The sequence below is a fragment of the Rosa rugosa genome, chromosome 2, assembly GCF_958449725.1.
Source record: "Rosa rugosa chromosome 2, drRosRugo1.1, whole genome shotgun sequence".
Lineage (NCBI taxonomy): Eukaryota > Viridiplantae > Streptophyta > Magnoliopsida > Rosales > Rosaceae > Rosa > Rosa rugosa.
In genome coordinates this window covers 28,467,299-28,489,142 of record NC_084821.1, presented here as the reverse complement: position 1 = coordinate 28,489,142, position 21,844 = coordinate 28,467,299, and the positions used below count along the sequence as shown (strand labels likewise).

General features: G+C 39.5%; 2 protein-coding genes and 1 long non-coding RNA gene across 4 annotated transcripts; 2 read left to right on the top strand and 1 right to left on the bottom strand.

Annotated features, from left to right (window-relative positions):
* Positions 1-661: 661 nt before the first annotated feature.
* On the top strand, positions 662-9,339 carry LOC133732793 (pseudouridine-5'-phosphate glycosidase). 2 transcript variants are annotated; one of them, XR_009857316.1, is made up of 13 exons: positions 662-1,032; positions 1,126-1,222; positions 1,320-1,430; positions 1,883-1,965; positions 2,358-2,417; positions 2,557-2,617; positions 5,198-5,304; positions 5,394-5,471; positions 5,677-5,722; positions 5,804-5,924; positions 6,018-6,103; positions 6,280-6,367; positions 9,254-9,301. XR_009857316.1 is itself a non-coding variant. In XM_062160377.1 (13 exons), the coding sequence occupies exons 1-13, from the start codon at positions 961-963 to the stop codon at positions 9,265-9,267; spliced, it is 1,020 nt and encodes a 339-aa protein (XP_062016361.1). In that variant the 5' UTR covers positions 664-960; the 3' UTR covers positions 9,268-9,339. The 2 variants fall into 2 exon arrangements, 1 of the variants encoding a protein (XP_062016361.1); XM_062160377.1 differs by having other exon boundaries at positions 664-1,032; positions 6,284-6,367; positions 9,254-9,339.
* A 573-nt stretch (positions 9,340-9,912) lies between these two features.
* Positions 9,913-15,596, top strand: LOC133732792 (uncharacterized). The gene is made up of 2 exons (XM_062160376.1): positions 9,913-13,836; positions 14,217-15,596. Exon 2 carries the CDS (start codon positions 14,218-14,220, stop codon positions 15,325-15,327), a length of 1,110 nt encoding a protein of 369 aa, XP_062016360.1. The 5' UTR covers positions 9,913-13,836; position 14,217; the 3' UTR covers positions 15,328-15,596.
* A 2,169-nt stretch (positions 15,597-17,765) lies between these two features.
* LOC133727966 (uncharacterized) lies at positions 17,766-20,075 on the bottom strand. The gene is made up of 2 exons (XR_009855471.1): positions 18,191-20,075; positions 17,766-17,880 (listed from the first exon to the last, which is right to left on the bottom strand). It is a non-coding gene; the product is annotated as an uncharacterized LOC133727966 (long non-coding RNA).
* Positions 20,076-21,844: the final 1,769 nt, after the last annotated feature.

The following is a 21,844-nucleotide window of genomic DNA, read 5'->3' as shown; positions in this document are numbered from 1 at the left end:
ACGAGCTTCCATAATACTCCTCCATGAGTAAGAAGGTCTATCACCCATGTCCGCAGTGAGAAAAGATCCATTAGGATAGTAAACAGCTTTGAATACCTGAGCCACCAATGAATTAGGATTGGATAGAATTCTCCACCCTTGCTTGGATAACATGGCTAAATTGTGGGAATGTAAGTGTTTGAACCCCATACCACCCTGTTCCTTTGGGAGACACATTCTGTCCCAAGACCTCCAGTGTATCTTTTTCTTTTCATTTGTACTTCCCCAAAAAAATTGAGAGCAAAGCTGTTGAAGATCGTCACAAAAAGACTTTGGCAACAAGTAGCAATTCATAACATGGTTAGGTAAGGTTTGAGCAACAACTTTGATTAACAACTCCTTACCTCCTGCACTGAGAATCTTGGATCTCCAACTTAATAATTTCTTGGTGAGTCTCTCCTTTAAGTACGCAAATATAGCTGTTTTATTATGTCCAACATGGACAGGTAGCCCTAAGTACATACCATGCTCCTTAACACATTTGACACCCAAAACTGCAGCTAATTGGTTACTTGAGTGCACCCCCACATTGCCACTAAAAAACAACACTAGATTTCTGAAGGTTGATCTTTTGACCAGAAGCTCGAGCATAGGTAGAGAGAATATTATTGAAGGCCTGACATTCTCTAACAGAAGCTTCCCCAAACAGAAAGCAATCATCTGCAATTATACAGAAACGGTTGGAGTTGCTCTAAGGAAACTTAAGGGAGCTATTTTAAATTATTAATTTAAAATAATTGACAAAAAAACTAATAATCGGACAAGAGTGGCTCTATTTTAAATTGGAGAGAAGCGATAGGAGTTGTAGAATCAAGAGGCTTAAGTTTGTTTGGGTAATTTATTGATCGGTGGGACTTGATTATTTACAGAAGAAAAGGGTTGGGGTTTTAGCATTTGACGATCGAGTAGTATCAATCAAGCATGGCGTCGTCTTCAGCTCTCTCAAGACTGTCCAGTATCAGCAGACACTTCAATCCCTCCCACGCAAACAAGGTGACCTCCCAATTCACTTTATCTCTGTCTCTCTCTTGCTGACCTGCGTTCCAAATTTCACACTGGGGGCTATCTATCTATCTTGTTTTCAAGGACGGTGTGGCCTTAATCAAGATTTCTCCAGAGGTTTCCGAAGCTTTGTCAAATGGGCGTGCCGTCGTTGCCCTTGAATCCACCATTATTTCCCATGGTGAGTGAAAGTGAAACCCATTCATTCTCCCCATTCTATCATACTTCGAAACTCTGCTAAATTTTTCTTTTTTCTTTTTCTGAATTATGTATCTTAGGGATGCCGTATCCCAAGAATTTGGAGACTGCAAAGGAGGTTGAGGCAATTGTCAGGGAAAATGGGGCTGTTCCTGCCACCATTGCTATCTTGGATGGCACACCTTGCATAGGTCTTTATATTCGACTCTCTTCTTCTGCATTTTAGATCAATGTATATAGAATTGGAGAATGCATGTGGGTGTATGACTTCGTATCGGTTGGCTATTGGATATGGTTTGGGAAAGACAAGTTTTGACAGACTTAAGGAGAATGCATAGTATATATATATCATTGCAACCGGATAACCTGTCACAATGTTAAAATTAGAGCAACAACCAAATTCAAAATAGGTTATAGCTTCATTTGTCAGCATAACAGATTTGATCTCCTTTTGAGTTTCTGTTTATTAGATCTCAGAGCTTTTTTTTTATGATTTAGTCTTCTGATTCAGAGGAAAGTAGATACTGATAGATGATAATGAATTGATAATACTCGTTTGCTAAGGGACTTTTTTTACAGATTATTACTCTGGGGGACTTGATTACATGATTTTTTTTTTATTCAGAATAATATCTTTGTGTAGGTCTAACTATAGAAGAACTGGAGAGGCTTGCCAGATTGGGTCCAAGAGCTCAGAAGACAGCTCGAAGAGACATTGCACATGTTGTAAGTAAATTATGCATTGCATTTATTGTACTGGAGGTTATAGAACGAATGCTTGATTTACAAATACACACATATACATATACCACCATTTATTTGGAGAGACAAATATCATTGTCTTAGTTTACCTTTATGCTTTTAGAGGTGGGAATTGCCCAAAACTGGTTATATTGTAGGTTTCCATCACTTGCATTGCCTGCATTTCTGTAAATGTGTATGTAACATATTATTGGTTTTATTAGAATGCTGGATCCTATGGAATAAACTGCATACTCACATACTGACGAGATTTTCTAACTGTTATCATTTTCTATAAAATTTCTCCATTATTGTAATTCTTTCATGGTCATTTATGATGCTGAATTTTACAAGGTTACTTGTTCTCTCTTTTGTAGGTGGCAACCAGAGGGAACGGTGCAACTACTGTTTCTGCAACCATGATTTTTGCTCATATGGTAAATACTCTTTTATTGGCTTTACTTGGGAATTCCTTTTTTTTTCCCCCCACTTTGTATAAGTAAAATGAAAGAATATGTGTTTGTTGTTATACGAATGTATATGCTTGGTAGCTTTTGAATGTGCATCTTATTGCAGGTTGGCATCCCATTGTTTGTAACAGGAGGAATTGGAGGAGTACATCAACATGGCGAGCATAGTAAGTCAGTTGTATATACATATTGATGTTAGATATTACTAAGATATCATGATGGAAGCCTTCTTTTTTAATATTTGACTACCTATGCCTTGGTTATTCTTTTACCATCTTTTGTGATGCTATGATACTCACAATCATTTTCTCCATATTTCTCAAATCTACATTCATGTTTTCTCCAAATTGCAGGCCTCAAAGTAGTCTATCTGTAGCAAATAGAGGCCCTCGTAGGAAAAAGATCCAATGTCAATGATATTTGTCATCATTCACTTCAGTAAATACTTTAAGTGTAGTTACCTTGTATTCTGGGATAATAAGAAATGGAAAACAAAATAAGTAGCAGAGTTTTGTCATCCTCGTTACTAAGTTTACACTAGGGAAATGCTGAACTTATAGTACAGACTCAAGGGTATTGTAAAAGGCGGCAGATTATAGATGCTTTTATTAAATACATACTGAGGCTGTGTTTTCATCCTCGTTACTGAGATTTGTCATCCTCGTTACTAAGTTTACACTAGCGAAATGCTGAAATTATACTACAAACTCGAGGGTAGTTGTAAAAGGCAGGAGATCTTAGATGCTTTTATGAAATACATACTGAGGCTGTGGAGGAAAGCCTATGACCTTTAGATTGGAATTTCTTGAATTTTTCTTTTGCACAAAAAGGGTTTCAGGTTTGTTTGGAGGAAATCGAAAAGGGTATGTTTGATATTGGCAATCATTTCAATTTCAATTAATGGGATGACAAGGGGAAAGTTTGGAGCATGTAGGGGGTTATCCACTTTTGGCTTATGTACTACGGTGGTTGACAGTCTGAGCATTTTTTTGAAGAGCTAAATAGTGGCATTTTCTAAGGGGTCTGGTAATTCGGAGGGATGAAGTGGAGATCACTCAATTGCAGTTTCCAGATGACACAATTTTATTTCCTATCAAAGGGAGATTAGTATCTGAGAGTTTTGCTTTTCATATTGGATGTTTCAGTGCTGTTGCAGGATTGAATATCAATATTTGTAAATGTTCAATTGCAGGGATACATACCGAAGAAAGAAATTGAGGAGTGAGCGATGGTCTTTGTGTACGATATAGGTACATTGGCCTATGAAATGTTTCTGGCCTGCCTCTTGAGGCCAATGAGTTTCTGGAATCTGATGTTGGAAGAGGTGGATAAACTATTAGACAATTGGAGCAAAGTATCTCGATCTAGAGGGGGAACATTAACTATTATTCAATCAGTATCCTATTATTGTGGCAAAAAAGAATTTAGAGGGGGAAGATTAACTTATTTACTTTTACTTTTTCGTATCCCTATTACTGTGGCGAAAAGAATTAAAAGCTTGACAGAATTTTCTATGGGAAGGCCTGTTGGAAGGGGAAAGAGATCATTTGGGTAGATGAAATTAGAGTCACAGGTAAAGGGAAGGGACTTCAATGTTGGAAATTTGGTAAGGAAAAAGGAGGATAAGGTCTTGCCTTAGAAAATGTCTTGTTGGTTCCGTCTAGGCAGGATTGAAATTATGGAAGTTGGAGACTAGGAGTTTTCTCATGCAAAGCATCAAAGCTTTTCTCTCTTTTTTTTTTAATTTTTTTTTTATCCCTCTCATGCAAATTGGAAGGCGAAATTACCTCCCAAGGTACGTGTGTTAGCTCATGGAATGATGAACACAATATGGTTCAGAGGACCCATGACATTCTTGGTGCCTCAACCCATTGGTGTCTGATGTGTAAAAGAGATCCTGAAAGGTGAATCCACATGCTGCTCTACTGTCCAGTTGTTGTGTCCCTGTGACGAAGATTGTTTAGGGCAATCCAAGTGATCTGGGACAATCCCAGTTCATGTGTTGCCTTAATAAGTGAAAGTTAAAAGCTCGTTGGAGGAAAACAGAGGGGCCTTATGCTAAGGAGAGGTCCTGTGTTGGCAGTGTTTCAGTGGTGTGGGCTGGACAGGAATTGGATGATATTTTAGGGAGTAGGGGATGAAGAGGTTGATCTCTTGTGGGTAAAAATCGTTTTTTTTTTTGGGTCCTGCTTTTGGCATTGGTATTTTCTTCAGTCTAGAGATTATTCTTTTTTACAATCTGTTAGTCTCTTTTTGGTTGTTTTTTTCTTTCTTTCTTTTTTTGGTATTTTGCTGCTATATAGTTCTCATGCTATTGACATATTGTCCCCTGTATTGTATTGCTTTTCTAGTTCCTTCTAATGAACGTTTCCTATCAGTAAAAAAAAAAAAAAAAAAAAAAACAGAGAGAGAAAAGAAAAGAGTAGGCTGAATTGTGTAAAAATCATTATTCATATATAAGTACCTCAAATGGATACCTGAATTGTGTAGGCTGTTTGGCTATTTTTTGAAAGAACTAATATTCTATAAAAACCTATTGTTTTTGCTTTCGCTCTTATGTGTCTGTGCAGCAACTCATCCTAATAACACCTACCAGTTTTTCTTGCCTCATGTGGTTCATATGTAGAAATTAATGTTATTTAAATCTTGACCTTGGGCCAGAGAAATGTGTGTAGCAAGGTTAGTGCTTTAAGGAGTGCGCTGTTGGGTAGGAAAATGTTATAAGATTTTGTTTTTGTCCTTTGCAGCAATGGACATATCTTCTGATCTTACTGAGCTTGGAAGGACACCTGTAGCTGTCATCTCTGCTGGTGTAAAATCAATTTTGGATATCCCAAGGACCCTCGAATATTTGGTCTGTAGTAAACTAACTCCATGTACATAATTGGAATTATATTATATCCAAAAGATTATCAATTTAAAGTCGCACCTTTTTTTAAATAGGAAACACAGGGAGTTTGTGTAGCTGCTTACAAGACCAATGAATTTCCAGCATTTTTCACAGAAGCAAGTGGCTGCAAGGTATCGATGGTCAATACTATTTAAAATGTTACTTGGTAGAAGTTCTCAAGATACTAAACAATGTATTGATTCATGTTATGCTTTATAATGGTGCCTTAACAATAAATCCTACCATTCTGTGTTTGTGTCTCCTTGTCAATACATTGTTTCAAAATAAATCTGTGTTTAACTGAGTTCTGCATTCCATCTTGACTTCAAAATCTAGGTGCCTTGCCGTGTAGATACCCCAGATGATTGTGCTCGGCTTATAGGTAATTCGTTATTTTACCTAGAAGGAATTGTATCGAAGTTTAGAGTAATACCTTCTCTTCTCAAATATTTTCATTTTACAGATGCAAACCTTAAACTTGAGCTTGGAACTGGAATGTTGATTGCTGTTCCAATTCCTAAAGAACACTCGGCTTCTGGAAATTTAATTGAGTCTGCAATACAGACAGCTCTTAGAGAAGCTAGGTGGACTTGTTCTGCCCGTGCATAATATTTTTCACTTAATAGTATTTAGGGCTCATTTTCTATACATACTAAAAGGAAGTTTGCATTTTGCAGGGATAAGAACATAACAGGCAATGCTGCTACTCCATTCTTGCTTGCAAGAGTAAATGAACTAACTGGAGGAGCATCTTTGGCTTCGAGTATCCTTTAATATTTCTTTCGAAAACCATTTTGCCATATTTATATTCTCAGTGAAAACAATGCTGATGACAACCAAGTTTAAGCATAGTGGAGGCTGACTTGAAAGATTTCTTATGCATATTACAAATAATAATGCACTTTTCATGTCGTCTGATTAAGCCTCTTTAACCAATAGTTAGACATTGCCCTGGTGAAGAATAATGCACTTGTTGGTTCTAAAATTGCTGTAGCACTTTCCCAGATCAGAGAATGTTGTAGAAAAGGTGGGTTATACTTGCGTTTTGCCATAATAATGACAAAAGAGTTCATGCACTTATGTGTTAAAGAAAAAATTACTGAGTAATGAACAGACTGGTCATGCCATATAGTAGTCAGAAAGAGACAAAACAAAGCTGCACCAAGTGGCTTGAGGTCGTTTAAAGGGCAGCCAATCAATTAATGATGGTTAAATTAACACCTTGGCAATACTATTTCTACTTGAGATCATCATAAAAGTAAAGGAATTTATCATTTGTGGACTCTTTCCTACGATATTTTGTGGAAGTTGAAGTTTAGTATTACGTGGGATTGTGTTGAGGGGGTTGGGAGAGTCTTATGATTTAGTTGGGGAGAGTCTTATGATTTAGTTGGATGGATCCTGTCTACTGGTAAGAGGTTTTCTGATTTCTTTTCTTTTCTTTTCTTTTCTATGAGGCAACTTAGAAAGCAAATGTGCCCCCATAGAGCATGATTTGATATATCACTATTAATAATATGATTAGCAGAGTGAAAGCATGTGAGTAGATGTGGATTGCATATGGCTGCAGAGATGTGTTTCAATTACTTATTCATCAGCCAGTTTCTTGGGGAAGTTATTGATATATCTGTATGTTTTTTATTTTTTTATTTTTTTTATACCAGGGATGCTTAGTGGTTAACAAGCTCGATTTCTAATAATAAAATTTAGGGTTTTTGTCCATTTACCCCATTTCTAGGGATTTTGTTCCCACTAACCCCATTAAGTTTTTTTAATTCCCTCTTACTCAATACACTCTAAGGGAGTCTTCCCTAATACTCCATTAAGATTTTTTTTTTGTTTTTAATTTTTTTTTAATACAATTTTACCCCTCACCCCTTTATTATTTAGAGAGAGAGAAGAGAGAAAGAGAAATTGGAAGAGAGAGAAACCATAGGAGACTTCGCCGGAGCTGGTCACCGGTCGCCGGATTCCGGTCACCGGCTGCCGCCCACCGGATTTTTTTAAAACCCTCTATTGCCCCCCAATAGAGGAGCAATAGACGTCTATTGCCCCACAATAGACGTCTATTGCCCCAACAATATATTGCCCTCTAATAGATGTCTACTGCCCCCCAATATAAGAGCAATAAGGTCTATTGCCCCCTAATAGACATCTATTGCCTCTCAATAGACGTCTCGATTACCGAAATGGGAACCAATCTTTTTAAAATTATACAAATAAAACTTTGATTAAAGAAAAAAAAAGAGGAGATTACATCAATTCAAAACGTCTATTGCCCCCCAATAGACATATATTGCCCCCTAATAGACGTTTCGGTTACCGAAATGAGAACTAATTTTCCTAAAATTACACAAATAAAACTTTGATTAAAGAAAAAAATCAGAGATTGCATCAATTTAAACGTCTATTGCCTCCCAATAGACATGTATTGCCCTCCAATAGACTTTTATCAGACATCTATTGGGGGGCAATACACGTCTATTGAAAGTACAGGATGCTATGGAATAGTTCGAAATAGTTCACTACACATAACAGAAAGCATCTCTACATGTCAAAGTTACCTTGTTTTCTTAGGAGCATCTTCACTAATTCATGCCCAATCTGATACTATACCCTTTTCCTTTCCAAGTCTACATTGAGAATCAATATAAATCAGCCAAGTCATAGAAAAGCTACTGAAGTAACACACAGCAAGCCCCTCCTTTTAAGTTGTTATACATTGAGACACAAGCAGTCAACACAAAAACCAAAAGAAAGGCAAACCATGAATAGAACATAAACCATAAATGTCCAGAGGAAGAAGATAACACCCAAAACAAAACCATTACAATGGCAAATGCACCATTTCAAAAATCAAAGACAAAATTCTGATCGGTGGCTATTTCTATTTCACACCCAATTAACCTTCACTCATTTCGACTCTTCATCTTTGATAAGAAATCAAAGCGCTGAGTCAACTCAGACCTAGTTCACCGAAGAGAACGCCTGCGAGCTCTTAGGCGTTTCAGAGACGAGCTCATTCGCCGAAATCAAAGCGTCGTTCCACAAATTGGCGAAACAGACTCACCCGAACCTCGTTCAGTCCGATAACGATTCCGATGCTTCTCGCCGATTCGTTCAAATCCTTGCCGACGCTTCTCCCCGGCTGGATAAAAAACACCGTCCTTCTATACGGGCGCAAAACTCCGGTCCGATCTCGGCAAGAACTCGCCGTTGAAGTAAATCAATGCCGCGCCGAAGGTGGTGATTGGGGAGAGAGAGAGAGAGACGCACAGAGGAGAGAGAGATCGGTCTGCAGAGAGAGATAGAGGAGAGAGAGTCTGAAGCTGTAATTTTTTTAATTAATTGAAGGTTAAAATTGTCATTTCGCTTTATATTGGGTAAGTGGGAATAAAAATCTCTTGCTGGGGTAAGTGAGATAACTTTGGCTCATTTTGGGGCTTTTGGTCAAGGACCCTAAAATTTAAAATGGAGCTTTTGAAACTAGCCTTTTGTTTATATTTTGGTGTAACTATTTCAAAGAAAAACTACAGCGTTCCTTTTCACACGTGGAAAATTCTGTCATGGAAGTAATTCTTCATATTGCCATTCTTTTTGGATTTTTTATCTTGACAATTTCTTGTCCTTGCATTCTAGTTATTGCATCTTTACTGTATAGTTGACATCTCCTTGGCAACTTTTAATTGAGTTTCCTAATTCAGAAACCGACAATATCTAATTATGAAAGATTGAAGTACAAATGATAGAATCCTGTCATCATTCTGAATAGATGAGAATTAGATAGAATTAGCACTGGTTTCCAGACTAAATATGTTATTCCTTGTTGGTGTGTGCAGTACTTGAATTTACTGGTAAAATTTAGCTGCCTTTTCATTCACTTATAAATAACTGCAAGTTTTACTTTTGACAGGTGGTTTGGAGTAAGCACTAGCTCTAAAGTATTTTTATCCAGATCTGGCAAACACTTGAGCTTGATGTTTTTCCTTTTCTGACTTTCACTTTGGGAGGTAAATTTTGTTTCCAAATTTTTAACAAGAGCTAAGATTTAGAATGAGCAGCAACGTTCTGATAAAGAAGGGAAGATGCTGACTTAATTGAAAATTTGCCATTACCTGTTGGAGCCCAAACCATTTCATTATTGTGAGGAAAATAAGGAAGGGGAATAGACAGGATATGATTGACTACTTGTGGAGGCAGAACATCATTCAATTTAGTCTCATTCCAATGGGAAATTTGAATATAATCCGCAACAACTTCAGAGGTGTTAATACTATACTTTTGAGAATCATGAATGAAATTCAGAAGAGGGAATGGATGTGCCCAATTAAACAACCAGATATTAGTAGTGTGCCCAATTAAACAACCAGATATTAGTAGTCTTACCATCTCCAATAGACCAGCGCATTCCTACAGTTAGTAAATTCCTTGATTCCAGAATTCCTTTCCAGGCAAAAGAAGCAGATGATTTTTTCTCAACAGTCCAAAAAGAAAAACGTCTAAGATACTTTGCTTTAATTAATCGAACTCACCAATTAGTTGGTTCAGTAAGAATTTTCTAGCCTAATTTAGTAAGGGCAGCTTGATTAAAAGTTGAAAAAGCTCTAATGCCTAATCCCCTATATCTTTAGGAGTACAGATACAGCTCCAAGCAATAGGGTTTTGAGTAAGATTGCCCCAAAAAAATTTCCTACATTCAGAGTCCATAGCCTGAATAATATCTGAAGAACATTTAAAGCAAGAAAGGACATGGTTTGGCATACCTGAAAGATGTCAGGAGAATCAGCTTGCCACCTCTGGATAAAGAGGTGGCTTCCAACCTGCTAACTTCTTTTACATTTTAAGGACCAAGTCTTAAAATTATTATCTTTCCAAAAATTATTAATTCTAAGATAGCGGCCGATCGTAGTTTAATGTTGAATTGCTAAAATATGACTAATATGGTTCCTAAGAGTAGTAGGAATGTTATGAGAAAAATATAGGGGAAATGATCATTTACCCAATTTCAGCTTAAAAATTGCCCACTTCCTCCACTAACAGTTTTTTAACCCCATTTACCCAAAACACTCTAAGGGATTATTTCCCTAATACCCAATTAATTCTTTTTTTTATTCTTTTTACTTATTTTTGGGACTTTTTTTGCCCCCTCCTTCTTTCTCACTTAGAGAGAGAAGTCATTCTCCACCTTGCTGTGCTCCGGTGACCAGTGGCCGGCTGCGGTCTCCGGCGACCGGTGATCGGAATCCGGCTACCGGACTGGAGACCGGATTCCGGCATCTGAATTTATTGCCCCCTAATAATACCCAGTAACCATATTATTGCCCCTCAGTAATCATATTATTGCCCCCAATACTCATATTATTGCCTCCTAATAATCATATTAGGAACATTCAAACCAGACCTTCTTCTTTTATCATATCTCAGATTCCAAACACCAGCGACTTCCCTGACGTTACGCTTTTATATTATAATATTATAGAATAACAATGAGTATTTTATTAGCCGGAGTTGCTATAGCTGTCAGCCTGGGATGGATTTCTCACTCAAGAAATCCTTCAAATCTCTTAGCTCCAGTAAACACATCTCTGCCGAAGCAGACCACAGCAGCCACGAGAAGCTCCCCATTCTACTGGATCACCACAACGAACAATATGCAATAAGCGCCGTTGATTCCTCCGACCGCCGCGAGGTCTTCGTCAAGATCGACGAGGGCGGCGCTTCCTCCACCACTACAGAAGCCGACCCCACGAAACTCGGCGCCGGGATTTTCCGGGAGTCCAGTATCGATTTCTGGAAGGACGACGGGAGCAATGTTTGCTCCGGCGGGGAATTTGAGTTTGGTCGGAAGAAGAAGACGGCGGCGAAGATTGAGGAGGAGGATTCGCCGTCGAAGCTGATAGGGAGGTTCCTGCACAAGTAGAGAGCGTCCGGCAACTCGTCGTTGGACATGGACGAGCTACGGCCGCGGGATTTGCCGCCGCTGGTGGAGTCTCTGAGGAACTCACGCACGTCTAGGTAGATCAAGGTGTCGGCGGTGAGGAGACGACGGTGGTCTGGGTGAGGAGACGGTGGTCTGGTGAGGAGACGGCAGATGTGTGTGAGAGACGACGGCGGATGTGTGTGTGAGAGAGAGAGATGAGTGTAAATTAATAATTAAAATAAGGTCAAAACTGTCAATAGATGTTAGATTGGATAAATGAGGTTAAAAAACTCTTAGTGGAGTAAGTGGACAATTTGTAGTCTAAAATCGGGTAAGTGGTCACGGCTCAAAAAATATAAGGGCTAAATACTGATTACTACCCTGTAGTTTGAGTTCAAAATCAATTTAGTCCTTAAACTTCTAATTTCATCAAAAATACCCCTGCACTTTCAATTTTAATCTAATAGGTCAAATCTGTTAGTTTTCCATTAATTGAGTCCGTTAACTTGCTGACGTGGCTCATATGAGGCCTATGTTTTATGATGTGGTGTTGAGGTGGTATGCATAGTCAGTTTAGGAGTGGGTCTCAGTATTAGAAATCTATCAAATAAAATGTTTTTAAACAAATACCTCAACTTTAACTGGAACCCATAACAGAAAATTAACGAATTGGACCTATTAGATTAAAATTGAAAGTACAAAGGTGTTTTTGATGAAAATAGAAGTCCAGGGACTGAATTGATTTTCTACCCAAACTACAGGGTAGTAACCAGTATTTAGCCCAAAATATAAAGTAGATTTGATAATTGATCTGCTGTCCAGTTGCTCTACTGAAAAGATTTAAGGCCTGGAGAACATTTCCGGCAGCTGTAGCAGTAGCTCTAGTAAAGATCAGACAATCATATTTTTTTTTGAAAGGAAGATCAGACAATCATCAGCAAAGAAGAGATTGGAAATTTTGATACCATTAGAAGAACTTAATAAGCCCACATGATTTTGAATTAAAGCTTCCATACAAAGAATAAATATATAAGGGGAAAGAGGATCACCTTGTCTGACACCCCTCCTAGGGGAAAAAATAATATGAGGAGAGCCCATTCAAAAGAATAGAGAAGCTGACAGAAGTTATACAATTCATGATCAGATCAATCCAATGCTTGTGAAAACCAAATTTAGCTAGACAATGAGCAATGTAATCCCAATGCAAAAAATCATAGGCTTTTTCCGCATCTAATTTGATATTCAAAGCACCTTTCTTATTTTTGGTTTTATTAAAAGAAGAGAAAAGCTCATGAGCAATAAGAATGTTATCAAGAATAGATCTCCCAGGGGCAAAAGCACCTTGATTATGTGAAATACATTTGAAAAGAAGAGGTCTTAGTCTATTAACAATTATTTTGGAGATGATTTTGTAACTTACATTACGAAGACTAATTGGACGAAAATGATTCACAAGTTTAGTTCATCAATCTTAGGAATTAAAACAATATTAGTTTGATTGGTAAGATGAAGATGGGTATTATGAAGAAAGAAGTCCTGAATAAAAGGGATAACCTGATTTTTGATGTTTTGCCGGTAGGTATGGTAGAAAATTGCATGAGGACTATGTTAAAAAATGCTTCTAGAGGAATCTACTATAAATTGTATACAAATATAAAGAATCAGTGAGTATGAAGGTGTCTACATAGTGGTTATGAAATTGGTGTCTAGTATGCTTATACAATACAAAAGTTCAGAGTTAAGCTAAAAAGCAACATCCTTTGGCCTAATTAGAAGCCAAAGTCTGTGCAAGTGAAATTTTCTATTTAATTTGAATTTGTTCAAGTAAATCTCTATTTTGTGTATGACCCAAACTCTAGGTTACTTGATCTAGTGGTAATAGAGTTTAATCAGATAATCTCGGAGAATTTTAGAGATTCCTATTCAATGTATAATTACCTTTCCTTGTATGATTCAGATTCTATGCCTTGTAATCCTCTATATAAAGAGGCCCCTATTATCAATGAGAATATACATCGATTTTCTCTGAATTCCTGTTTCTCTAAAACACGTTATTAGCACGAAGCCCTAACCCTGAAACCCTAATTTCATAGCCCTTAAATCCAAGAATCCACTGCCTTACATATCAAAGCCCCAACCTCAAGGAGCCTAGAACCGGCGGCGAAACCACCAGAACCGGCCGGAATCCGCCTGAACCGGCCGTCAGAAAAATCAGACCGGCCCTTGCCTTATGCCTAGCCCCTGCACATCTGCCGAGAAGCTGTCGAGCCCCTGCCGACAGCCTTGCACGCATCTGCCGAGACCTGCGCACCCATGTGCCTGGCCCTGTTGACATCTGCCGAGAGCCCTGCCTAGCCCCTGCCGAGACCCCTATGCAGCCCCGCCGAGACCTGTCGACACCTGCCTAGCCCCTGCCGACAGATTGCCTGCCAGCTCCGCACAGCCTCCGCACAGCCCCTGCGCAGCTCCTGCAGCAACCCAGCCTAGCTCCGGCCACTTTTCTGGCGACCTCTGGCAACAGTTTTCCGGCCATCCTCAACAACTTTTCCAGTCAAGATTTCCAGTAACTTTTCAAGGTAAATTTTTCTAAAAGTTCCCGTTTTTGAAGTTTTTATTCTTTTCTCTTCTTTTTCTCGGGGACTTGCAACCTCCCTTCTTCTACCCCTTTTCTTTATCATAGGGGAGAACAAATTAAGCCTAACTGTGGGGGTTCGTGCTCACTCCAAGCTTGGAGCTTGTAGAGTCTTCCAAACTTAGAGTTTGTTGAGATAAAACGATCGACCACAAACATCATTGTTTCGATCTAATCCAACCCCTATTGGAATCGAATTTCTTGGAAGCGATTACGCTCGGAAATTCCTAATTTATTGGAAGCGACTACACTCAGAAATTTTTACTGTTTTCGTGGTAGCCCTTTTCGCTCCGAAACTAACCCTATTTTCTTGTTGTTTTTCAGGATGAGTAACCTGAACAAGTTGAGCTTCGCTCCACTAGAGACAACAGGCGCAGGATACCATAAGTGGGTCCGTAATGTGCGCCAGCATCTTAAGGCTGATGGGATCCTGAGTAGGATCCAAGTGCCAAGTCAGGACGTGCTTACTCCTCAACAAGCTGCTGCTTTTGAAGAAAATAGAGCTACGAGAGAGGCGAATGAAGCTAAAGCCATCATTCTCATGACAAGGCACATGAATGACGCGCTCTCGAGTGAGTACCTCAATGAGGAAGACCCAAGAAAACTATGGGTAGAACTCGAGCAGCGTTTTGGCAACGTTCGTGACTCCCTGCTTCCAGACTTAGAAGTGAGATGGCATAGCCTCTGCTTTTGTGATTTCAAGTCTGTACTTGACTACAATTTGGAAGCACTTCGTATCAAGTCTTTGATGGAATTTTGTGGACAGAAAATCACTGATACGATGTTGATCGAGAAGACTCTCTCTACCTTCCCCGTCTCTGCATTGATGGTAGCCAAGAACTATCAGATTGATGTCAATGCTGGACGCATCACAAGATTTCATGAGCTTATTGGTGCCATGAACGTGGTTGAAAAGCACGACAACATACTTGTGAAGAACTATAACTCTAGACCCGTGGGAGCCAAGTCAATTCCGAAGTCCAATTATAGTCGCGCCTCTAAAGGGGGGCGCAAGGAGCGAAACCCCAAGGAAAGGGATAATTCTGGACGTTCTGGTCCATATTCTCACCCTAAAGAGGAAGGAAACCGCCAAGATAGGCGTGCACGGAACTGTGGAGGTAAACATGTGAAAAGAGAGAGAGGCCAAGCCTCCGGCTATGGTGGTGTCGCCACCAAAGAGAGAAACCATCCCCAAAGCGCTCCAAAAGCGTCTCGATCAAGGGAACCTGACCATAAAGATGCTTGTCTTAGGTGTGGACTACCCAGAAATTGGGCAAGGGCGTGTAAAGCATCCCAGAATGTTACAAACACGTACAAGATGTATCGTGAAGCAAGGGAGGAACATTACATGGAACAAGAAGATCAAGATGGTGATCTCGATCTAAGGGTGGAAGAGTTCAAGGGTCAAGATTCAGAAACTGGTGATTTTGATTAAGTTTTTATTTTCCAAGAGATGTAGGAAATTGCCATATTATTTTTGTAGTAAATGCCAATTGTTTAGTTTTTCTTCAAAGTAGGCTCACCCAAAGTAAGTGTGATGTCTAGGAAGGTTTTGAGATAAGTGGTACTTAAGCGAGCTTTGCTCCACCGACATCTCTCTACTCACCTGGTCATATTTGCTTTGAGCTACCGAAAGAAGTTGGACGACTACCATTGTTTTGCATTAGCTAATTTTTGGATTAAATTCTCTCGAGTGAAAGAGACAATGATGTAATTCCGTTGGCTTATTAATAAAAGTTGAGTTCTTTTCTTTATGACTTCTTTTAATTACGAGCTTTTTCTTTTAGGAATGGATTCTGGAGAATTGCAATGTCTTGCGGATAGTGCGACTACGCACACCATTCTCCGCCATAGGCAATTATTCTTGGAGATGTTGCCTACATATTCCTTTGTGACTACGATGGCTGGGCCATCAGGATTAGTTCAAGGACATGGAATGGCCCAATTCCTTTTGCCAAATGGCACCTTGATTAATGTCGCAGAAGCTCTCTACACTCCTAAGGCAAATCGAACCTTATTGAGCTTTAAAGATATCCGAGCCAACGGATTCCATGCGGAAACGCATACTGAGAACGGAAAAGAGTTCCTTTGCATTACCTCTAATGATTGCGGACGGAAGCGCATCTTAGAGAAGCTTATGTATTAATCTAGTGGACTTTATGTCACTACCATTCGGCCTATTGAATCCAATAACGTCATAAGAGAAGATCTCTTGGATTCTGACACATTTTGGCTTTGGCATGATTGACTAGGACATCCTAGTCGTGACATGATGATCCGTATACTAAAAACTTTACACGGACATCCATTCTTTCGAGCGAAAAGAAGCAAGAATCAAGATTGATTCCCGGACTTAGTGTGACCGCCGCCGCAGGCTTAGGGCCGCACATGTTGACAGGACCCGCCCCGGATTTCACCTTGAAATCCGAAGTGGCCCTGCGGGGCCCACCTTAGAAGAAATTCTACCAAAAAATTTGGCGGAACTCCCTCTAAAAGTGGACTACCCAAAAACCTGTAGAAAGACATTTACACTTCTAAAAATAATCCACCACAAACTTCTGGAGCCACCATGCTCCCTAAATCACAACACCTCCCAATTTCACAAACAATTCTGAACTTAAACATATTAATCTCAAAGGTTATCAGAGCAATCTATTTCTTAGGCGTACAAGAAGGTAGAATACAAGATAAAGGCCGATACTTTTATAATGCGGAAGCTATTACAGCTATGCCTCAACCCCAAGTACGCTCGACCTCAAGCTAAATTGGCCTGCAAACTGGGCATTTGAAACCGAAGGGCCCAGGGGAAAACATTTAAAAACCGTTAGAGTGAGTGGACGAAAAATAAGTAATTTCGAATGAATAAGTAAAACTTAATGCTTTCCCAAGTTATTCTCTAAAATCTCGCATGCAGTAACAATCTTGAAAAATACTTTTAATCATCATCTTCACTGCAATCTTAATCGCGAAGAAATAAAACATCTTGAAATCTCTTAAAATCTCATCCTCAATCCTTTTCAAGAGGCTTGCTTGATGACTAGAAAGGACTGCTGTCTAGTCATCTCATGCCATCTGGGAGGGACTGCCACCCAGATGACGCATCGGAAGGGACTGCCACCCAGATGACGCATCGGAAGGGACTGCCAACCGGAATAGGAGGCGGTGGATAGAAGGGACTGCCAACTAACCATCTCATGCCATCTGGGAGGGACTGCCACCTAGATGACGCATCGGAAGGGACTGCCAACCGGAATATAGTCTGGAAGGGACTGCCAACCAGATTATTACCTAGAAGGGACTGCCAACTAGGTAATATGCGCATGCGCCGTAAATAGCCTCCTCAATAAACTGGAAACAACCTCTTTCAATTACTTGCTTTCGGAAAGAAACTCGCTGTTACTTCAATAAAACATTAATAATCCACTGAAAGCATAACTCAGGATTATCCCGCTAACTCAAACCTCAATATCTCAATAAATCCTCGAAAGCATAAATCAAATACTCTGTAAATCAACAAATGCTTTCCGAAAGAAATCTCAATCTAACTTCAAGGCTGAAAAGCTCAAAACTCAATAAATCTCGATAATTCAATCATGCTCAAATATTTGCTAAATCCTTCGTACTCGTATATCATCATATAAACTGATATTCGAAATCAATAATTCTCATAATATTTTCTTAATCAATCACTTCCCGAAAATCGTTTCCCAACTCAATAACTCATAAATAAAATAGATTGAAAAATCTATTGAAAGCCCTCGGGAAGGAAATCCACTAAAATCCCGTAACTCATAGAGCATAATAAATCTCAAGAAATCCAGCTCATAAAATCATAATACTCAATAATTCAAATAATAAATTAAACCTCAATCGGAAAATAATAATATACTGCATGCACATTTAATTTAAAATAAATGTCCACTCACAGTACTATTTAGGCGATCACGTATACGAATTCCTTCATCGAGCAATAGCTCGGTATATCGCCCTGTACACAATTATAATTCGTGAATAACAATCCGGAAATTAAATACGATTCCCACATTAAATCCTCATGAATTAACATTTCTATTTCTTCTCTGATTAAACCAAAACTTTATCATTTGCACCAATTCTTTAATTGAAGGTTTCTAGGGAAAAACAGAGAGAAATCCGATAGTGGAATTCTCATAAATCAATAACCAAACTATTGAACTTCGGAAATTCTGATTAATATCCAAACCTCCTCCAATTTCCACCAAACACCTATCTATAAATTCGTAACAATATATACTACTCAATAGAGCAAAACAACTCACCAGGAACGGCCGGACGCGCCCTCACATGCCACCACAGACGACTGCACGTGGGCCCCACGCACCGCCGGTCAACCACCATATCTGGCTACCAAATTTTACCAGCATCATCAACTCAACATTCTAAGCGTCTTTCATAACTGCTACAAATCCAGAAAACGACTAGAAGTACCTCAACAATTAAGGAGAAGTTGGAACCCGAATTGTGAATAGTAACCCAGAATTTCAAATCTTCGATTCGACCTCCACACTGCAAATCGTGGCTCAAGGCTAGGGGCAAAATGATCTATGGCAAAAACCGAACCTTCGACGCCGGTATGGTGACCGGAGATGGCCGGAATCGCCGGAAATCGACGAAAATCCCAAACTGCTACAGTAAACTTCACGGCTCAAAATCGAGCCCCTCCGGCCAAATCTCTGCAAAACACCACCACATATGCAACAAGGGGGGAGGCGAGCCTGGGGATGCCCGGATTTCGTCGTGGGTCGGTCGGAGGAGGAAGAAATCGAAGGAAGAAGAAACCGGACCGAAGAGGAAGAAAGGGTCGGGGGAGAGGAGAGAGAAAAGCCGGTAGGTTTCCAAAAATGGAAACTTACCACAGTACCTCAGCTATTTATAGAAAATTACCATGAACAGTAACTTTACCTTTTCGCTTATAACTTTCGCATACGAACTCCGATTTTTACGTATCACATATGCACGCGCTCGGTTTAACGTCCTCTACAACTTTCATGAAGAACATTTCTCAAATTTTGACCCGAACAAAAAGTCAACTTTTAGGGCCCCCTAAAGTGTCGAAACGGAGCCAAAAAGTAAATGTAAATGTCGTTTACCCATCGAAAGACTCGTAAACTGGTAAATTTAGGTTCGGGACGTTACACATGTCCGTCCCCCTTGACAACGCCAAAAAGGGCATCACCCATGGCAATGGCGCCATGGGTGCCACTTCCCATGGTTCTAACGCCATGATGGGTGATGTAGTCACACATTTTGCTTCTAATAGCGCTACAGTTGCTCAGGCCCAACCAAAATCCTCATTGGTTGCTTCTAAGGCCCCTTGCTCATTTTGCAAAGCTAGTTCCTTAGGGAAATTAGGACCGAGACTGTCCTACGCAAAGGATCCCAAAATACTCATTCCGTTCTTACAACGAATCCATGGGGATATCTGTGGACCAATTCAACCATCATGCGAACCTTTTAAATACTTTATGGTATTGATTGATGCGTCGACACACTGGTCACATGTCGCGCTGTTGTCCACTCAAAATGCTGCTTATGCTAAACTCCTAGCCCAAATTATCCGTCTACGGGCTCACTACCCAGACCACCCAATTAAGTCAATACGACTTGATAATGCTGGGGAGTTTACATCGTGCGATTACTATTGCATGTCACTGGGGATTGATGTGGAACATCCAGTTCCCCATGTTCATAGTCATGGTTATGCGCACCAGTCTCCTTGTTTCCGCTTGGGGATATGCAATACTACATGCAGCGACGCTAATTCGTCTACGACTCGCTGCCATCCAATCTTATTCTGCTTTACAGCTAGTGACTAGGTACGAGCCCGATCTCGCACTTACGCATTTTTGGATGTGCCATTTATGTGCCTATTACGCCGCCACAACGTACTAAGATGGGTCCACAACGACGAATGGGCATCTATGTTGGCTATGAATCTCCAACTATCGTCTGCTATTTTGAACCCTTGACAGACGATCTCTTTACCGCTAGATTTGCGGATTGTCACTTTGATGAGACAATCTTCCCGTCGTTAGGGGCAGATAAGAACATAGATGTTCAACAGGAACGACAAGAATTGTCGGGGTCTATCCCCACTATGTCTCATCTCGATCCCCGTACCACACAGTCCGAACTTGAAGTGCGACGAATTATCGAGCTGCAGAACGTAGCAGACACTCTGCCTGATGTGTTTTCTGATGTTGCTAAAGTGACGAGATCACATATACCTGCTGTCATGCCCTGAATTTTGAATAAATAAATTCAAATCCGAAACGCGATAACTTAACAAGCACAAGAAAAACACATATAAAATTTTTCATTTAAATTAAGCAACTAAACAAACTAAGCTCACAATGTCAATACCGACTCGTTCTTTAGAGTCACATATTACATTACAGATAATTTACAAATTAAACTGAATGACAATTCAATAAGTAAACACACCCACCACAACTCACTACACAGCGGAAGACTTAAAACTAAGAGTACCCTTCGACGTCCACGCTACCGAACGTACACCTCAGCTTCGACGATGATTAATCGATATTTTAACCTGCACAATAAACCCTACACCATGGAATAGTGCACCGGGTTGAAACAACAAACCCGGTAAGCTTTTGCAAGCTCGTGTGAGTAAACTCAATTAAAATGACTCACATCACACATGCTTATAATTTCTCAACTCGTGAGATAAATTAAAGCAACAACATTTAACTCCACAAAACACAATCAAACATACAATCACACTCGGTATAAATTAGTAATCCCTGCATAGAAATTTAGTTCAGGAGATCACCAAAAGTCACACAATTCAAATTATAGCAACTCCTGCATATAGTTTAGTTCAGGAGATTACACTTAAAATCAACCATTAGAATGAAAAGGAAAATCAATATGGAAGTCAAAAAACTCACACTAATGTCGATGATCACCCATCAACTCCCAACTAATGTCGATGATCACCCATCAACTCCCAACTAGAGTTCGAACCTACGATAATGCTTGCCTCTGTCACTACTGTGACACCAAATCCAAATATTAGAAACTGTCACCACTGTGACACCAGATTCGTAGATCAGAAACTGTCACCACTGTGACACTAGATCCGAAGATCAGAAACTGTCACCACTGTGACACCAGATCCGTAGATCAGAAAATATTTAATTGACACTAGATCCGTAAATGAACCACGTGAGATTTACTCACCGAGTTATTTAATTGTCGGAATTGACTGATAATTGTAAATCGTTTTCGAAAATAAAGATTTGTTTGAAATAATATGAACTCGATCGACTACGGTTCATAGGGCTACGGCTCACAGGTAAAAAAATGAATTGAAGTATAAAATAAATTTCTTGGTTTTAATACGTATGAACTATAGTTGGTATTAGTGGTCATTCCTGCGTGAATGACTACGTATATATATATTTACGTGGAATATATATATTGGATGGTGTGACATTGGTGAAGTAATGATTGAGAGTTGATTGAATTTTTATTTCGAGCATTTCTCTTACGAGCATACAATTATCATGATGTGTTCATTATTGTGTAAAAGTGTGTTTTGCTTGAGGAAGGTATTTGAGTCATGTGGGATTTGTTTTAAATGTTTTCTGATCTACGGATCTGGTGTCACAGTGGTGACAGTTTCTGATCTTCGGATCTGGTGTCACAGTGGTGATAGTTTCTGATCTACGGATATGGTGTCACAGTGGTGACAGTTTCTAATCTTCGGATCTGGTGTCACAGTAGTGACAGAGGCAAGCATTATCGTAGGTTCGAACTCTAGTTGGGAGTTGATGGGTGATCATCGACATTAGTTGGGAGTTGATGGGTGATCATCGACATTGGTGTGAGTTGTTTGACTTCCTTATTGATTTTCCTTTTCATTCTAATGGTTGATTTTAAGTGTA